Source organism: Ostrea edulis, chromosome 5, assembly GCF_947568905.1.
Source record: "Ostrea edulis chromosome 5, xbOstEdul1.1, whole genome shotgun sequence".
NCBI lineage: Eukaryota > Metazoa > Mollusca > Bivalvia > Ostreida > Ostreidae > Ostrea > Ostrea edulis.
The window spans coordinates 91,657,873-91,673,638 of record NC_079168.1 but is presented as its reverse complement, the minus strand read 5'-3'; the positions used below and the strand labels follow the sequence as shown (position 1 = coordinate 91,673,638).

General features: G+C 34.8%; 1 protein-coding gene across 5 annotated transcripts in view; it reads left to right on the top strand.

Annotated features, from left to right (window-relative positions):
* Nucleotides 1-15,766, top strand: part of LOC125649780 (cotranscriptional regulator FAM172A homolog) — a 28,605-nt gene that overhangs the window by 11,492 nt on the left and 1,347 nt on the right. For all 5 annotated transcript variants that reach the window (XM_056139267.1, XM_056139271.1, XM_056139268.1 and 2 more), the window contains 8 exons: nt 134-187; nt 416-516; nt 1,805-1,870; nt 2,344-2,468; nt 3,224-3,362; nt 12,785-12,904; nt 13,287-13,403; nt 15,508-15,592. In XM_056139267.1, coding sequence (XP_055995242.1) covers nt 134-187; nt 416-516; nt 1,805-1,870; nt 2,344-2,468; nt 3,224-3,362; nt 12,785-12,904; nt 13,287-13,403; nt 15,508-15,592 — 807 coding nt within the window. The remainder of the gene's footprint in view (nt 1-133; nt 188-415; nt 517-1,804; nt 1,871-2,343; nt 2,469-3,223; nt 3,363-12,784; nt 12,905-13,286; nt 13,404-15,507; nt 15,593-15,766) is intronic.

The window sequence follows — 15,766 nt, the reverse complement described above, 5'->3', positions numbered from 1 at the left end:
TCCATCTTTGTGTGTAATAAGGATTTTCTGTTTTATGTGGTGGATCCAAGGAGAGGAAAATTAAGTGGAGTTTGTGGACAATCAGAAGCATAGTATCTCATAAACACATCATCTTTTCCCTTCTGTTTTACAGAGAAAGACGAGTTTCCGAAAACTTTGGAGGATTTTGGATTTTACTTTAATGAAGGTATACATTTATGACAAGATACACAAAATCAAACTTATGGTCAGTGATGAGCAAATATCCTTTGATGCTTTAAACAGACACAGGTCAGCATTGTCCAATGCATAATTATATTTTGGGAAGGATTACAGTAAAATTTTATCTTTTTAAACTTCAGAAGCCCTGATATTTATGATAATATTTATGATAATTTTTTCTTGTGCATCAACATGTAGTTTTTTTCCCTTTTAGATGGCCAGATGAGAGATTTTAAAACAGATGAGCCATTTAATTTTGTGGTGGACCCTGACAACCACAAATACAATCAGAGGCGATATGAAGCTCTTGGAAATGTAAGATTATTGCTTGTAAAATTGGTTAGATGGGGCGTTTCTTATAAGCCTATCTTTAGATGGGACATTTCTTATATGCCTATCTTCAGATGGGACATTTCTTATAAGCCTATCTTTAGATGGGACATTTCTTATAAGCCTATCTTTAGATGAGGCTTGTATTAATATAGCGATGTCTGTCATTCTGTTGATTGTCCGTCTGACAGTCTGTACAAGTTTTCTGCAGTGTTTTATCTCATTATATCACAGGTTCAACTGAAACTTACTGTATACGTTTTTGGAAAACTACAGGCCATGTTCTATTTTTGTCATGGCTCACAAAATTAAAGAAAATCAGAGTCCATGCAATGTGCACATCCATACAAAAATTGTGTAAAAGATTTTATCCTAGCTGGAAAATTGTGAGGGAGTTAAACAGAAAAACCCTGTATTGTACTTTTTTTCCCGTGCGAGTTTACTTAATAGGTGCAGACAGGGAGGCGAGTACAGACCCTCAAACTGCTTACAGCAAGGGACACATCCCTCCAACAACCAGTATCTAGATTCAATTGTGTGACATGCTGTTTTCTGCTGTTGTGACAAATTCAGCTAGTCATTGGTTCCGAGTGATCACAGTGATCTATGAATAATTTTGATTTTGTTATATTCAATCTGACCCTGTAACACCTCGGTTTCTTGATGATATCTTGAATGTCATTTGAGGTTTAACAATGAAACTTTACATAAGGAGTCTCCATGACTTAAAGATGACCCCTATTGTATGGCTGTCAAAAAAGACAAAGGTCATGGTCACACTATGATAAAAGATGGTTTCCAGATGATATTTTAATTACCGCTTGAGCTTCATTGTTGAAACTTTACACGCCATTCCAAGGATGATCCTCATTTTTTGGTTAAAGGTCACCAGGTCACATATATTAAAGGATGGTTTCCAATGGCATCTTTTACTGTTTTAGTCTGCATGACTTAAGGATGGCCCTCTACTGTTTTTTAGTTCAAAGGTCAAGGTTACTAAGTCACATGTAGTAAGAAACTGTTTAGATATCGTAATAAAATTTAAGGTTTTGCGTTAAACTCTACATGAAGAGTCTCTGTCTCAAAAGGATGACCCCTTTTAGATCAAAATCTCAAAGTCATCAACTCGCATAAGTTAGCCAATGGTCTCTCAATAGTAGCTCTGATATTGTGCTTTAGCAGTGAAGTTTTGGAAGAAGAAGCTGCTCAATATCTCTCTTTCAGATGTGCTAATGAGATAAACTTGATTAAATCAGTTCATTTTCATTTACAGATTATAACTGAACATGTGTATCAGTTACTAGAGGAAAAACATAATCTTAAGAAGGTCAAAATTCCTGTGAGTATTTTACACCTTATTTTGTAGTGCAAGGCAGAATAGCAATATGTGTGTGTTTCAATAATGTTTATCTTGAATGTAAGTAAACTTTATATGCCTAAATAATGGGGTATCCTCTTTCTTCCTTGGTTGATACAATTTCAGCAAGTTAGTTTATACCTGTATAAACTAACTTGGTGTATGGGGACATGCCCCCCCCCCCCCCCCCCCCCCCCCTCTCTCTCTCTGACGACCAGCATCTAGAATTACTTTTCAACACTAAACACATCTACATGTACAAACAAAACGTTATTAGCTTTGTCAATGATATAAAACCCCGGAATTCCAAAGTTTTCATATTCCCCATAATACATTTCATTCCCTAAGTGAATTGGACACTAACTACGGTATAACACGCTTGATGAGTGAAGTTCTTGAAATAGACAACTGAGGTGAGAGGACACAATTCTGATTCAGACAATTTCTCTGTGTAGGTGGATGCAGAGTGTGATGAGCCCACATCTTTCTTCTACATGTCAGAGGATGCCTTAGACAAAGACAAGCTGTTGATCCTGATTCATGGGAATGGGGTAGTCAGAGCAGGTCAATGGGCCAGGAGGTAGAGTAGGAGAAATCGTCAAGCTTCAAGTTCTCCCAATCATTCTGCATTACAATGCTTACATAACTCCACTGAAGATACGGGCAAAGTCGTATTGTTTTCTTTGCCTGTCCATCGTACAGTTTTTTACATGCTACATCTGACAGTGTCTTACAATGATGTGTAGACGTGCATATTCATATGAGATCAATTTCTGATGTCATTCTGGTGGTGGTCTAAATCATAGCAGTATCTTATCCTGTGATAACTCATGAATGCTTTTATGGAATTACAAGAAATCTAAAGCTCTAGGTCTATTAGAAAGTTTCAGGGTTTAAACTGATTCTTCTACAGTATACTGATGTGGCGTTTGCTTATCTTTTATGTATGATTATTCAGATTCATTATTTAAAGTTATAGGACTTTGATTGCTTAAATGACAGTCTATGTACATCCAATATTCAATCATTCAATAGCCTGATAATTTATGCCAATATCACAACCAAGGTCAGACAATAAACATATTATTATTATGTAAACTATTGTTTTAGGATGATCTATTTGTGTATAATGAAGGTCACTTAATTTCTTTAGATCAAGTTCACTGGGATTAACAAATTCTGATATTCATGAATCATTGAAAGGTGACCACCCCTACAATATAACATTCAGAAAGGCCCAGTTTTCTAATCTGTATTGATAAGTAAAGTAATAAAAAATATATTAACCAGGATTCTTGAATACTGCTGGGTAAAAATGTTTGGTTTTTATTAAAGGTTGATCATCAATGATTGCCTGGACTCTGGTACCCAGTTACCGTTTATTGACTGGGGTGTGAAGGAGGGATATGGGATAATAGTGGCTAATACGAACTACAACAAAGCAGAAGATCACAAACATGGAGAGGAAATCAGAGTAAGCTTCAATACTAAAGCCTTACTTCACCCCAATATTTGATGTCCATAATTCTTAGCTAATACACCGTTCCACAGCTGTAAGATAAATGCCACCCACCATAGTTACACTATAGCAACAACGGGATTTGAAGGACTTCTTTAGGTTTGCTGATACGGTATAAAATATAACTGCATATTTAGGAATAGCAGAAAAGGATGAACAAAAAATGGTAAAATTCGCAACCCCAGCGTTTTGGCTCTAGGATGGGTCCAAATTAGTCATATCATTTAATGTGAATACATATATTATATTATGTAAAGCCTTTCATCAGTGAATGCACTTTGATGGCATTGAAGTTTTAAGAACATGTCTCGTTTTATATACTGTTACTAAACATTAGAATTTGCTTAGATATTCAGAGCAGGAAATTTTTTCTAGATTTCATTGCCCTTGGGACAAGTAATACTTTTAACTAGTACTCAGGTGACCGATAAAGCCTGTGGGCCTCTTGTTATTAATGGTTATCTCTATCCTGTCAAATTATTTCATTCCACTAACAAAAATGTAGAAATCACAATGAAATGTTACTGCATGGTCTATAAAAAAGAGCAATGAAAATAGTTACGAGGATAGGTTGTAAAGTTTGTGTCACTGACGATATTTCTCTTGTCAATCAGGAGGAATGAGATTTGTTTTCTTGGGGACATACATTTTCTCAGTAATTACATTTCTTGTTCAGTAGATTGATGAAAATTTGATAAACACATCATAATGATCAGAATAAACAATAAGCACCATTTGGATAAGTTCATCATTTAGACATTTACTTGTAATTGATAAACTTGTTCAGAGGTATTATATAAGAAAAACTTCTTCTTGATTCTTCTCTTGTAAATAATGAAATCTATAAACATTTATAGTGATCTAGGCTTAATTAGCTAAACTGTACAAAACTACTGTACAGCAACAATTATAAAATTTATACATAATGTATACAATATTGTATTATGGTATGGAATATTTTGTTTATGGAACATGTGCTAATACATGTATCTGCATTAGTACGCTCTTTACAGCACTATAAACATCATGGACTAAATGTAGGCATGTAGAATTAGGGAGGGGAGGGCAACCATTTTTTTTTTATTTTCTGTTATTTTTACATGCAAAGTGAGATATATTAGCTAACCCCCCTCCCTCCACTTTTTTGATCGTACTAGTACTTAGTAAGAGTGTCAACAAACCACCCAACCACTACCACGACTTTGAAGATTGGTCAAAAGAACATCTTTTAGTTTTATTCCCCCTTGCATGTGAAGAATTTTAGACGAATGTGAAGTCAACTTCCCTGGCTACCCCCTCCACCCCACCCCCACTTTAAAAAATGATGCTAAGTCCTGTTAAGCTTCCATGTGCTTGTTTCAGAGACACAAGTCCAAGAGATTCAAACTGAGCCTGTTCCATCTATGGTACATATACTTTCAAAAACCAACTATAAGGAAGAAACTTCTGTATTTGGTTTATTGCTCTCTCCACCTGTATCCTGTGACTTGCCTCTGTTTTGTGTCACACCTGTATCCTGTGACTTGCCTCTGTTTTGTGTCACACCTGTATCCTGTGACTTGCCTCTGTTTTGTGTCACACCTGTATCCTGTGACTTGCCTCTGTTTTTTGTCACACCTGTATACTGTGACTTGCCTCTGTTTTGTGTCACACCTGTATCCTGTGACTTGCCTCTGTTTTGTGTCACACCTGTATCCTGTGACTTGCCTCTGTTTTGTGTCACACCTGTATCCTGTGACTTGCCTCTGTTTTGTGTCACACCTGTATCCTGTGACTTGCCTCTGTTTTGTGTCACACCTGTATCCTGTGACTTGCCTCTGTTTTGTGTCACACCTGTATCCTGTGACTTGTCTCTGTTTTATGTCACTCGAGTCTTGGTACACGGCTATGGGCCCATCATTTGAAGAAATGCTAAGAAAACAAAAATAACATACTTTAGATCCCTGCAGCACCATATTTATGTAAGTTTTGTTGAAACATTCACTATTAAAGTTTAGTTGAAACATTTACTACTTTATATTTCATTGATATCAATGTTGATAGCATTTAATCTGTGACTAACAAGAATAGACAATCTGCAAACAATACATTTTTCAACACATTTGTGTTTTTGCTGCTCGTTTTAAAATTTTGCGAGATGTTATGTGACTAGTATTGACCCCCTTTTTTTCTTTTCTTACAAGACCAGGTCTTTTCTCTTTATTAAGCTGTAATATTCATCCCCCAGTTGTGACAAAACAAAATATATATTCATCCCCCAGTTGTGACAAAACAAAATATATATTCATCCCCCAGTTGTGACAAAACAAAATATAGGGAGAATGAAGACCTGGGCCTATTTTGTTTTGGTATCAGCATTGCCTTGAAAAATGATGTTATGTTTCTGAACTGGAAATGTGTATGATCACGTACCTTGATAATACAGTGTATAAATAACAAAACATCTTTAATATCTAGTACCTTACATGTATCTTCATTATCTTGTGAGGCTGATAGTTAGGCCTGCCACATCATAAGGCAGTCCATTATCTTGTGAGGCTGATAGTTAGGCCTGCCACATCACAAGGCAGTCCACGGCATACACTTTTGCAAGTCTGTCTTAGGGGAATGGTATGAATTTGGCATCATTAAGTTTATCCAAAGAAATAATATTGAATCATTCCTCTTACTGAAAGATCTGTACATGCTACATTATTAATGCATGATTGGTCAATGTATTCTTGAGTTTACTATACAAAACAATAGCGGATTTCTGAGGTTCGCAGATGTGGGCAGAAATTATTTTTCATCCCATTTCACTGGTCAATATATAAGGTCACTAACTTCTGTGGAATGGTGTATTTACTCCCAGTGGTTGATATGTTAAGAAATAAATTTGGAAAATACATGAGGTATTTTCTACGACGTTTCACACCAGCATACTTCATGAAAAGTATGCTGGCGTGAAGTTTTGCAGTTCCTTTGTGTATGTTCAAAAATTATTTCTTATATTTACATTCTGCTTTCATTTCATCCGTTAAAATAGACATACTTTATCTTGATTCATACATTCATTGCTCACAGCTACATATATCTAAAGCGCATTCAGGAGAAAATGGTTATCATTATCATTTGTAAAATTGTGGCCCCCTGAAGTAGGATGGGGCCACAATAGGGGATCAGAGTTCTACATGGCAAGATTCTTTGAAAATTGTTGTCTCAATGACAACAGGATCATGATTAATCATATTGATATGCAAATATCTTCAGGTATTTCAAATTTCAGTTTGTTGAATTCAGTTGTCCTGGTGTAGGATGGGGCTGCAATAGATCAAAGTTTTATATGGCAATATACATGAAATTCTTTTCAAGGGTAGCTTTATATCCATATGTCAATGTACCCAAATTGTGGGGATTCAATTTTTTTTTATGCCCCTGAGACTATAGTCAGGGGCCATATTGTTATGTCTTGTCTGCTTGTCTTAAACTTTAACCTTGCTCAGAACTATATAGGGCAGTTCAAAGCAGCATACTGCACCATTTTTACAGATAAATGAACTCATGAACACTTTTCCTTTAACTGTGTTTTTTTGGGTGTCTCAGATGATGTAAAATTACCAATTGGGAAGCAATTTGCATGTAAATTGATTGTTTACAGTGCAGGTAGAGATTTTGATGCCAAATTAACATAGTTTATTGTTTGAAATTACTATTTACGCTATTATTTTCAATAGGTTTGTGAAGAATTTAAACCAGAAAATACAAACTCTTTAGACAATATTCAAATTGAATTTTTAAAAATCACAACAGCAGGGTCAAGGTGACTTGGGTGAGTGATGTGGTCTATGGGCCTCTGGTAATGATTTGCTCTCTCTGTTAGATTTTGATATTTGTAGTTTGGATGGGAAACATCTTAATCCTTGAGAAACAACATTAATGTCTCTGATTGGAAATAAATTATAAAAACTAATGAAATCAACCATTTTAAAATTTTTGAAGTTACATATTTAGATATTGAAATTTCAGTAGGATCTGAAACATCAAGATACTTTGTCAAAATTGATATCTTATTGTCCTTAATTTTCATGCCCCCGAGATCGAAGATCAGGGGGGCATATTGTTTTTGTCCTGTCTGTCATTCTGTCTGAAACTTTAACCTTGCTAATAACTTTTGAACAATAAGTGATAGAAGTTTGATATTTCACATGAGTATTCCTTGTGACAAGACCTTTCTGTGAGTACCAACATTTTTGACCCCGTGACCTTGACCTTGGAGTTTGACCTACTTTTGGAAAACTTAAACCTTGCTAATAACTTTTGAACAGTAAGAGATAGAGCTTTGATATTTTACATGAGTATTCCTTGTTACAAGATCTTTCTGTTGGTATTGAACCTTTTGACCTTGGACATTTGACCTACTTAAATTTTTTTTTTACATTGGTCATAACTTCTAAATGGTAAATATTAGAGCTTTCATATTGTACATGAGCATTTCTTTTGACAAGATCTTTCTACTGGTACCAAGATATTTGCCCTTGTGACCTTGGCCATCTTTGGAATTGGCCATTATCGGGGGCATTTGTGTTTCACAAACACATCTTGTTTAACATTAAAAAAAAACCCACTTTCAATCCAGATAAATATTTAATGTTTCAAAGGTATTTGCCAAAATAGGATTCTTTTTTTTAATAAAAAAAAAATTCTCTGAATGAAATTCTTAACCTCCTGGATTTAAATGTTTCATCAATTTATTGCCTTTTTGTACAATCATGTGGTTTTCTCATATTTGCTCCAAATATTAAATTTCATTAAAGCAATACAAGCTGTAACTGACGGTAAATATATTGAAAAATAAAAGAACAAATATTGAACATATTTGTGATTAGAAACATAAAACTTAATAGAATCAGAGTGAATATGAAACAATAAACCCGTCAAATCAGCAGAAAATGTCAATTCATGAATCATTGTCATCCTGTCAGTAATTCCTGCTCGTAATCTCCGATGTGCATTGACTTCGGAGGTCACCAGTTCAGAAAAAAGCGAAAGAGAGGCACTGAGCACATGTCATATTTGTAAACAATTTAACATGCCAATTTTATAGAAAGTTCATTTGAGTTGCACACATGCGTAATTATTACTTTCTTACACTTACAGTACTTCTTGCCATTCATGAAACGATGTAATATTTTAAACAAACGGAACGTGTAGTTACTCACATCAGTTTCCATATTTATATATGACGTCGGTCTCATCAACCCGATTATGTTCGGCAGTCATATCGTTCCCATGTCCGTGTATACGACGCAATGGCGGTTTATACGAAACGCTCATTGTAGGTATGATCTCAAACAGTATTCCTTTGTTTATTTTGCTGAATTTTTCTTCAGATCTTGGGGATTATATCAGTTATACCAATAGAAGTTAATTGATGCATAATTGGATAGTTGAAAAAATGCCGTCAGTTACAGCTTGTATTGCTTTAATGCATGATAGATTTGAGGATAGACTATTAGGCAAGAGTTTTATACAGAGGAGGTGAGGTATTTTCATTGATCATTATGTACATTGTTGTTCATTACCGGTTGTAGTAACCTTAATGGTTAGGGTACTTGCTTTGCAAGGACTGAGTTCAATATCCAATCCTGCCACCATAAGGACTGGGTTCAATATTAAATCCTGCCACTGGAAGGACTGAGTTCAATATTCAATCCTGCCACCATAAGGACTGAGTTCAATATTAAATCCTGGCACCAGAAGTGTCGAGTTCAATATTCAATTCTTGCACCGTAAGGACTGGGTTCAATATTCAATCCTGCCACTGGAAGGACTGAGTTCAATATTCAATCTTGGTACAGGAAAGGCTGAGTTCAATATTCAATCCTTGCACCAGAAGGGCTAAATATTCAAGGATATGATAGGTCAATGTATCTAGATGTGCAGAAATGTTTTTGTTTTCAGATTGAAGGGGGTTAGGGTAAATTGGGGGGGGGGGGGGGGGGGAGGGGATCAAATGAGGATGGGTTTTAACATAGTACTCTATGGAGGAAAAATTATTCCAAAATTCAACAGATATAACAGATATAACTTGATAAATATGATAGATAGATTCCTTGGGTCTTCAGAAATGAATAGAGAATGTCAGGGCCTACAAATTAGTATCAAGGTCAAGTGACTCCAGTGACCTTGACCTCTGACCATTAAAAATGGTATAACTTTAAAAACTAATAGTGAAATGTAATCTTCAGAAATGTCAAGAGGATGACAGGACCTACAAACTAATATCAAGGTTGAGTAACTCCAATGACATTTACCTTTTACCTTAGAACATAAAACTGGTATTACTTCAGAACCAGGTTTGATAGAGACATGGGGCCTTCCGAAATGATGAAAAAATGAAGAGATCTACTAATTGGTATCAAGCTTGAATGTACAAACTCATTTAATTCTAGAACGGGAATTGATAGAGATATTGCATCTTCAGAAATGATGAAAGGATGATGAGATCTACAAATCAGTATGAAGGTCAAGTGGCTCCAGTGACTTGACCTCTGAGATTGAACTTACAAACTCATATAATTTTAGAACTGGAATTGATAGAGACATTTCATCTTCAGAAATGATGAAAGGATGATGAGATCTACAAATCAGTATCAAGTTGAAGTGGCTCCAGTGACTTGACCTCTGACCTTAGGTCTTAAATTTGGTATTACTTAAAGGACACATCTCATGTTTTCAAAGTATACAACATTACATGCATTTCGTCTTCTTTATGCTTATAGTAATTAATTCTAATAGTTCGTTCGCCGAAATTTTGCGATAATTAACCACAATACAGACTTAAATCTAAGCCCCAATTTCAAAAAGTCTAGTTAATTAGGTAGGTAGTCACGTGGTACAGTGACGTCACATGCGCCCTTTGGATTGTGAAAGTACTACGAGATATTATTAAAAACTCAACTTTTAGGGGCCTAATTTATTTACCATGGGCAACATTTAAATCGTTGTTGACAAATTGTCCGAGTTTTATATGTGTTCGCTACCACTACACACATATAACGATGTAAAAACCCAAATATAGCGAGTAAAGCGTGTATGAAATCGGCAATATTGTGAGTAAATAATGTTTATATGGGTCGCTGTCTACAAACTGTTTGATGATGTTATTCCTTTATACATCTGTAATTGGCGCTGTTTTTCTAAAATAAACAGTGCAATTATTATTTAGTTTTGGATTAGACAAATTATGATACGTTAAATTGTTGACAACTAGGCCCTATGCCAAGCTATTGTCACGAGTGCATTTCGGAAAGAAAGAAAAAGACAATACACACACAAATCAATAAAAATATTCAAATTTAAAGTGGTAATCACATTATTTTACTTTGATAAAGCAATCTTATTACTGTTTTTGAATTGTGATCTGCACGTCTTTAGGAAGTACGAAGTGGGAGCACGGCGTTATACTGATGCACGCAAGATGCTACGAGTTCATTAAGGAAATAATTTTATAATTCAATTTAAAGTTAGGAAATACAATATTCTATTATTGGTATAATTAAAAGTTCAATTAATTTGTATCTTTAATTTTTCTTGTAAATCTACCAGTTGGTAGAAGTTACATTGTATCGTCAATATATATAAATGTTGTTACAAGGTGAAGGTCAGTTGATCCGGGTGTATATTGAATTTGAAAAGCAAAACAGAATGTATGCTATAGGCCTACCAGTGCTTATGTCTTTGATATATCCATTTGCTCGCAGTTTATCAGGGTCTCTGTCCAAGCGGATTTTGAAAAGGTGACTGGGTGTGTTTTTTAAGGTAAAGTTCTTGCTCCAACAAAAAATTATCCACGTCTTTTTTCTCATACCTTCCTTCGAAAAATTGAAAAATACTCAGTCTAAATCCTTTCTACCGACAACTAGTACACCCGAGCACGGCAAAAAACATCTTAATGCATTATTATTTACAAGCCGTTACCGTGATAATTGGTTTTTTGTCGATTAAATCTAATCTGTTTATGAAATGGCTAATAGATGTTTTCAAACCCGAGGGCGCATATGACGTCACACATAATGACGCGTAAACTAGCGAAAGAAACTATGCATATCGCAAAGTTTTGAATTTAATCGCTTTCAAACTCGAAAACTACGCAAAATATATCATTTAAAACACATTTAAAGTAGTTTTAGACATAAAAAGAATTAATTTTGCTGAACAAATGAAAAGGTTTAGAAACATGCGTTGTGTCCTTTAAGAACTAGGTCTGAGAAAGAGATGGAATCTTCAGAAATACTAAAAGGATGATGGGATCTAAAAATTGGTGTCAAGGTCAAGTGACTCCAGTGACCTTGACATCTGACCCTAAACATAAGTCTGGTATAATTTTAGAACTGGGATTGATATAGAAATGGAATCTTCAGAAATGATAAAAGGGTGTAGTGACCTACAAACTAGTATCCCCATTGACCTTGACTTTTGACCTTGATTATAAAAATTTGTATAACTTTAGAACCAGGACTGATAGAGACATGGGATCATTAAAAATGTTAAGAGGATGTTGGGGGCTATAAACTAGGATCACCAGTTTTATTGAAGGGAAAAAAGGGGAATGTTTTGAAAAATTTCAATTCAAAGCCTTCATGATCTAGATTTTTTAAATGAAGTTAAAATGTACATGGATTTTGTCTATGGAGGAAAATAGTAGTACTCAGAAAAAAACACTTTTATACAGCCAGTACTTCGCTATTTCTGCACCAAGGTCACAGTTTTTTTTTAAATTTCTTGGTTTACAGATTTTTTCCCCCAAAAAATGATTTAGGGTCAGTTAGGAGAAGAAAAAAAAATACAGATTTTTGATATCTCTCATTGTTTTATTTTTAATGACACATTAACATCATTTCATGATTAAAGCGGATTTGGTTGAATGGCACGGTTTATCTCGAAGAAAAAAAGATTTCATGTTTTCGACATTGTTTTTCTGTTTAACCCAAACTAATGAGGTTGAAAAATTACTGCTATCAATTATACAACTATTAATACATTATATATATTCTTTTTAAATAGCACTGCATTTCTCATGTACATTAGCAGCAAGAATATCGCCAATTGTATGAGAAATATTCATTTCTATCAATTCTTTTTTCCGTGATGAAATGCCATCTAGCATCTGTTTCGTTGACAAGAACGATATAGGCATCGTTACTGTCATCCCATTGACCATATCTGTGTACATGGTTTTTTAAAAATATGGAATAATGAAATTTCGCAAAACAAATAGTGATAACCAAATACAAATCAATAGGTTTGTCTTGACATGAATGAAAAATACTCAAATGGGACTTAACAAGCAAAAAAAGTGTTCAATATTTCAATTAATTTTACCTATTTATTAACAGCGCAGTGAGGGCCCAGAGGAACACATGGAGTGTGTATGGAAGAACTTTGTAGAGAAATCTAAGGCTAGTGCCATAGCAGTAGTGGCTCACAGTTATGGTGGAGTAGTCACCCTAGATCTGGTATTCAATGGTTTACCATGTTCACATCAAGTGTACCATGTTTACATAAAGTTTACCATATTCACATCAAGTTTGCCATGTTCACATAAAGTTTACCATGTTCACATAAAGTTTACCATGTTCACATAAAGTTTACCATGTTCACGTAAAGTTTACCATGTGCACATAAAGTTTACGTGGAATGAATTTTTGAAAAACTAATAGATTTTGACATATGATATTTTAAAGGGATAATTTAAGATCTTGCTACATTGGATTGATATGAAATATATGTATTAAACAACACTTGCTGTAACAAATTGTATTCAGAGCATATTGCAAAGTCCTCAAAACAAGTTAATGCAAAATACAATTTCAATGTTTCCATAATTATTTTCACCAGGTCATCAACCACGTAGATGAGTTTTGGAAGCGAGTTTTTGCTGTGGCCCTTACGGACTCTGTTCACAGCTTCAGTCACCAGTATGGGGATGATAGTGTTATTGAATTCTACAAACAAGTAAGAAATGGAGGAATTTTGCAGCACAAGTTACATTATACATCAGCCTTTAATTAAGGAATATATTTCATGTTTGGAAATACACGAGGGTATGCACTGCAACACTTCACACTAGCATACTTATCATGAATCGCATTAATGAAATTTATCTTATCTTTACTTTCTACTTTCTTGACTGTCAGAATTACCAGCCATTGAAATAGACATGCTATATCTATCAGGGTTCATACTGACATGGTGTGCTACTGCAGCAGTTCATGAGGAAATCAGTATCATTACAATTTGAAAAAAGACCAAATGCAAAAACAATGGGAACGTAAATACTATTTTATGAAGATTTTTCCCCAGCTTTCTGTCTGTTTTCTTTAAACATGGAAATTCATTTATCATCAAATACGCAAATTGGAGGGGAAATCCTTGCATACAGGTGTTACTTAAATACAGTAATATTTCCATGATGTTATTGTATTTCATTACAAAAATCACTATACTTATGGAAATGATTATATACTAAGAAATTCAGTCTTATGTAATGAGAGTAAGAACAAGGTACGATTGTATACATAAAAAGGCCCAAAAATTTTCTCTCTATAAAATGTGTCTGGAATTAACCTTAATAAGCGTTTTAAGAAAGTAAAATATATGCCAGGTATACTATGTCAACAAAATCAGAATGGTATTTCTAATTGGATAGCATTATGACATCATGAATAAGACATTTCCCGCCTTTTTTTCGAAATAAGCCTGAAAACTGTCAAATGTCATACAGATTATTGCTCAGGAAAAGATGTGCGCATTTGTCGAGCAAAATAAAAATGATATATATTGTGTATTATTTTAAGATGAAAAACATTCTTGAATATGAATTTGCTCGACGCATGCGCTGTGTGTTTTCTGAAAAGAAAACCACCTGAATTTGTGGATATTTTCATTGAAAATGGCATTTTTGCAATTGTATGCCAACTTCTAGCTCTCGTCATATGACATAAATCATTTTGCTGATCAAACTGAGCGGATTTTGGGTTTGCTAATCAATTCCTTATTTGAATGCCAGGGTTTGAGCTCCAAGTGAAATCATCGATATTTTGGGCCAGATGACTTTAGAAATTGTACCTACTTCTTTACCATTTCACATCAATTTCCACAAATACAACGTGCTATGTATATGTACTTGTATATACATAGTTCCAATATCAGTTGAATGAGAGATGTTTGTAAAACACTCCCTCCCCTCCATTACAGCGTACTGCACAACACTTAGCTGCATATCTGTAGCTCTTTGTGAAAATATCAGGAAGTCTGTCCCAATATTTCCCCATAGAGCTGCAGCTATGCTACACTCTGAAAAATTAAATCTGCCTGGTGAAAAAGAAAAATGAATTTAGTGAGTGCAATGCTATAGCAATACATGTATCTAGTTTTAATGATGGATGGCAAAAAATATAAGAAATATTTGACAATAGATAATGGCATGTTCACTGGAGAAGAGGGCAGACTTTTAATTAATTGTCTCCAATGATATATTGTCACCAATATTGTGTAAATAGTATTGTACTACATAAAATATGCAAAGAAGGGGGAAACAAGAGATTAGAAATGCAGGTAGTGACCTTGGACATACTTATATACCAAGATAGGTAAAGGATCCTGAAATTTTCTGTTGCACAAAATCCATACATAAACCCTAACTTTATTTTAACCTTGACCTGCGAGGTAGTAGGGATTATGTGCACATTGATGTGTATCAGCTTACCAAGCATAATGTCCGAGAGGTTCCGAATGTTCTCCAGTTATCTATTGCAAAGATTCATTATACACAGAAAACCTGTTTGGTTGTGTGGTGACCTTGACTGTACTGACCTGTAGAGTGATAGGAGTCATGTGATAGGGGTCCTGTGCACATTGCTGTGTATCAGCTTGCCATGAAGACTGCAGGGTAAAGTGTTTTCCAGTTGTCCTGTGCATAAGATGAGGGAACCAAACCTACATACCAAAGGACTGACCAACATGAGCAAAGCAATATGACCCCCCTTCTGTGATGGGAGGCATGAAATATAGAAATGTTGGATTGGCGTATCAAAGCATATTCATTTTACATTTTTAGCGTGGAAAAAACTGGGCATCCTGTCTGGATGAGTTAGACACTCCGCTGGAGAGCCAGTCAGATTTTTGTCCCACAGTGGCAGCAGGTAAAGTCCAAAAATAAATAATGTATGTAAAGGCTTGTTATTGAGGTAGTCTTTATAGTTATATGCTGATAGCTAATCTTGTCCCTGCTCTGTACTGTACATAACCAGTGTGTATTGTGACTGATTTTCTTAAGCTGTTACTTCACAATGTTTACCTTGTGGTACATTGTAGCC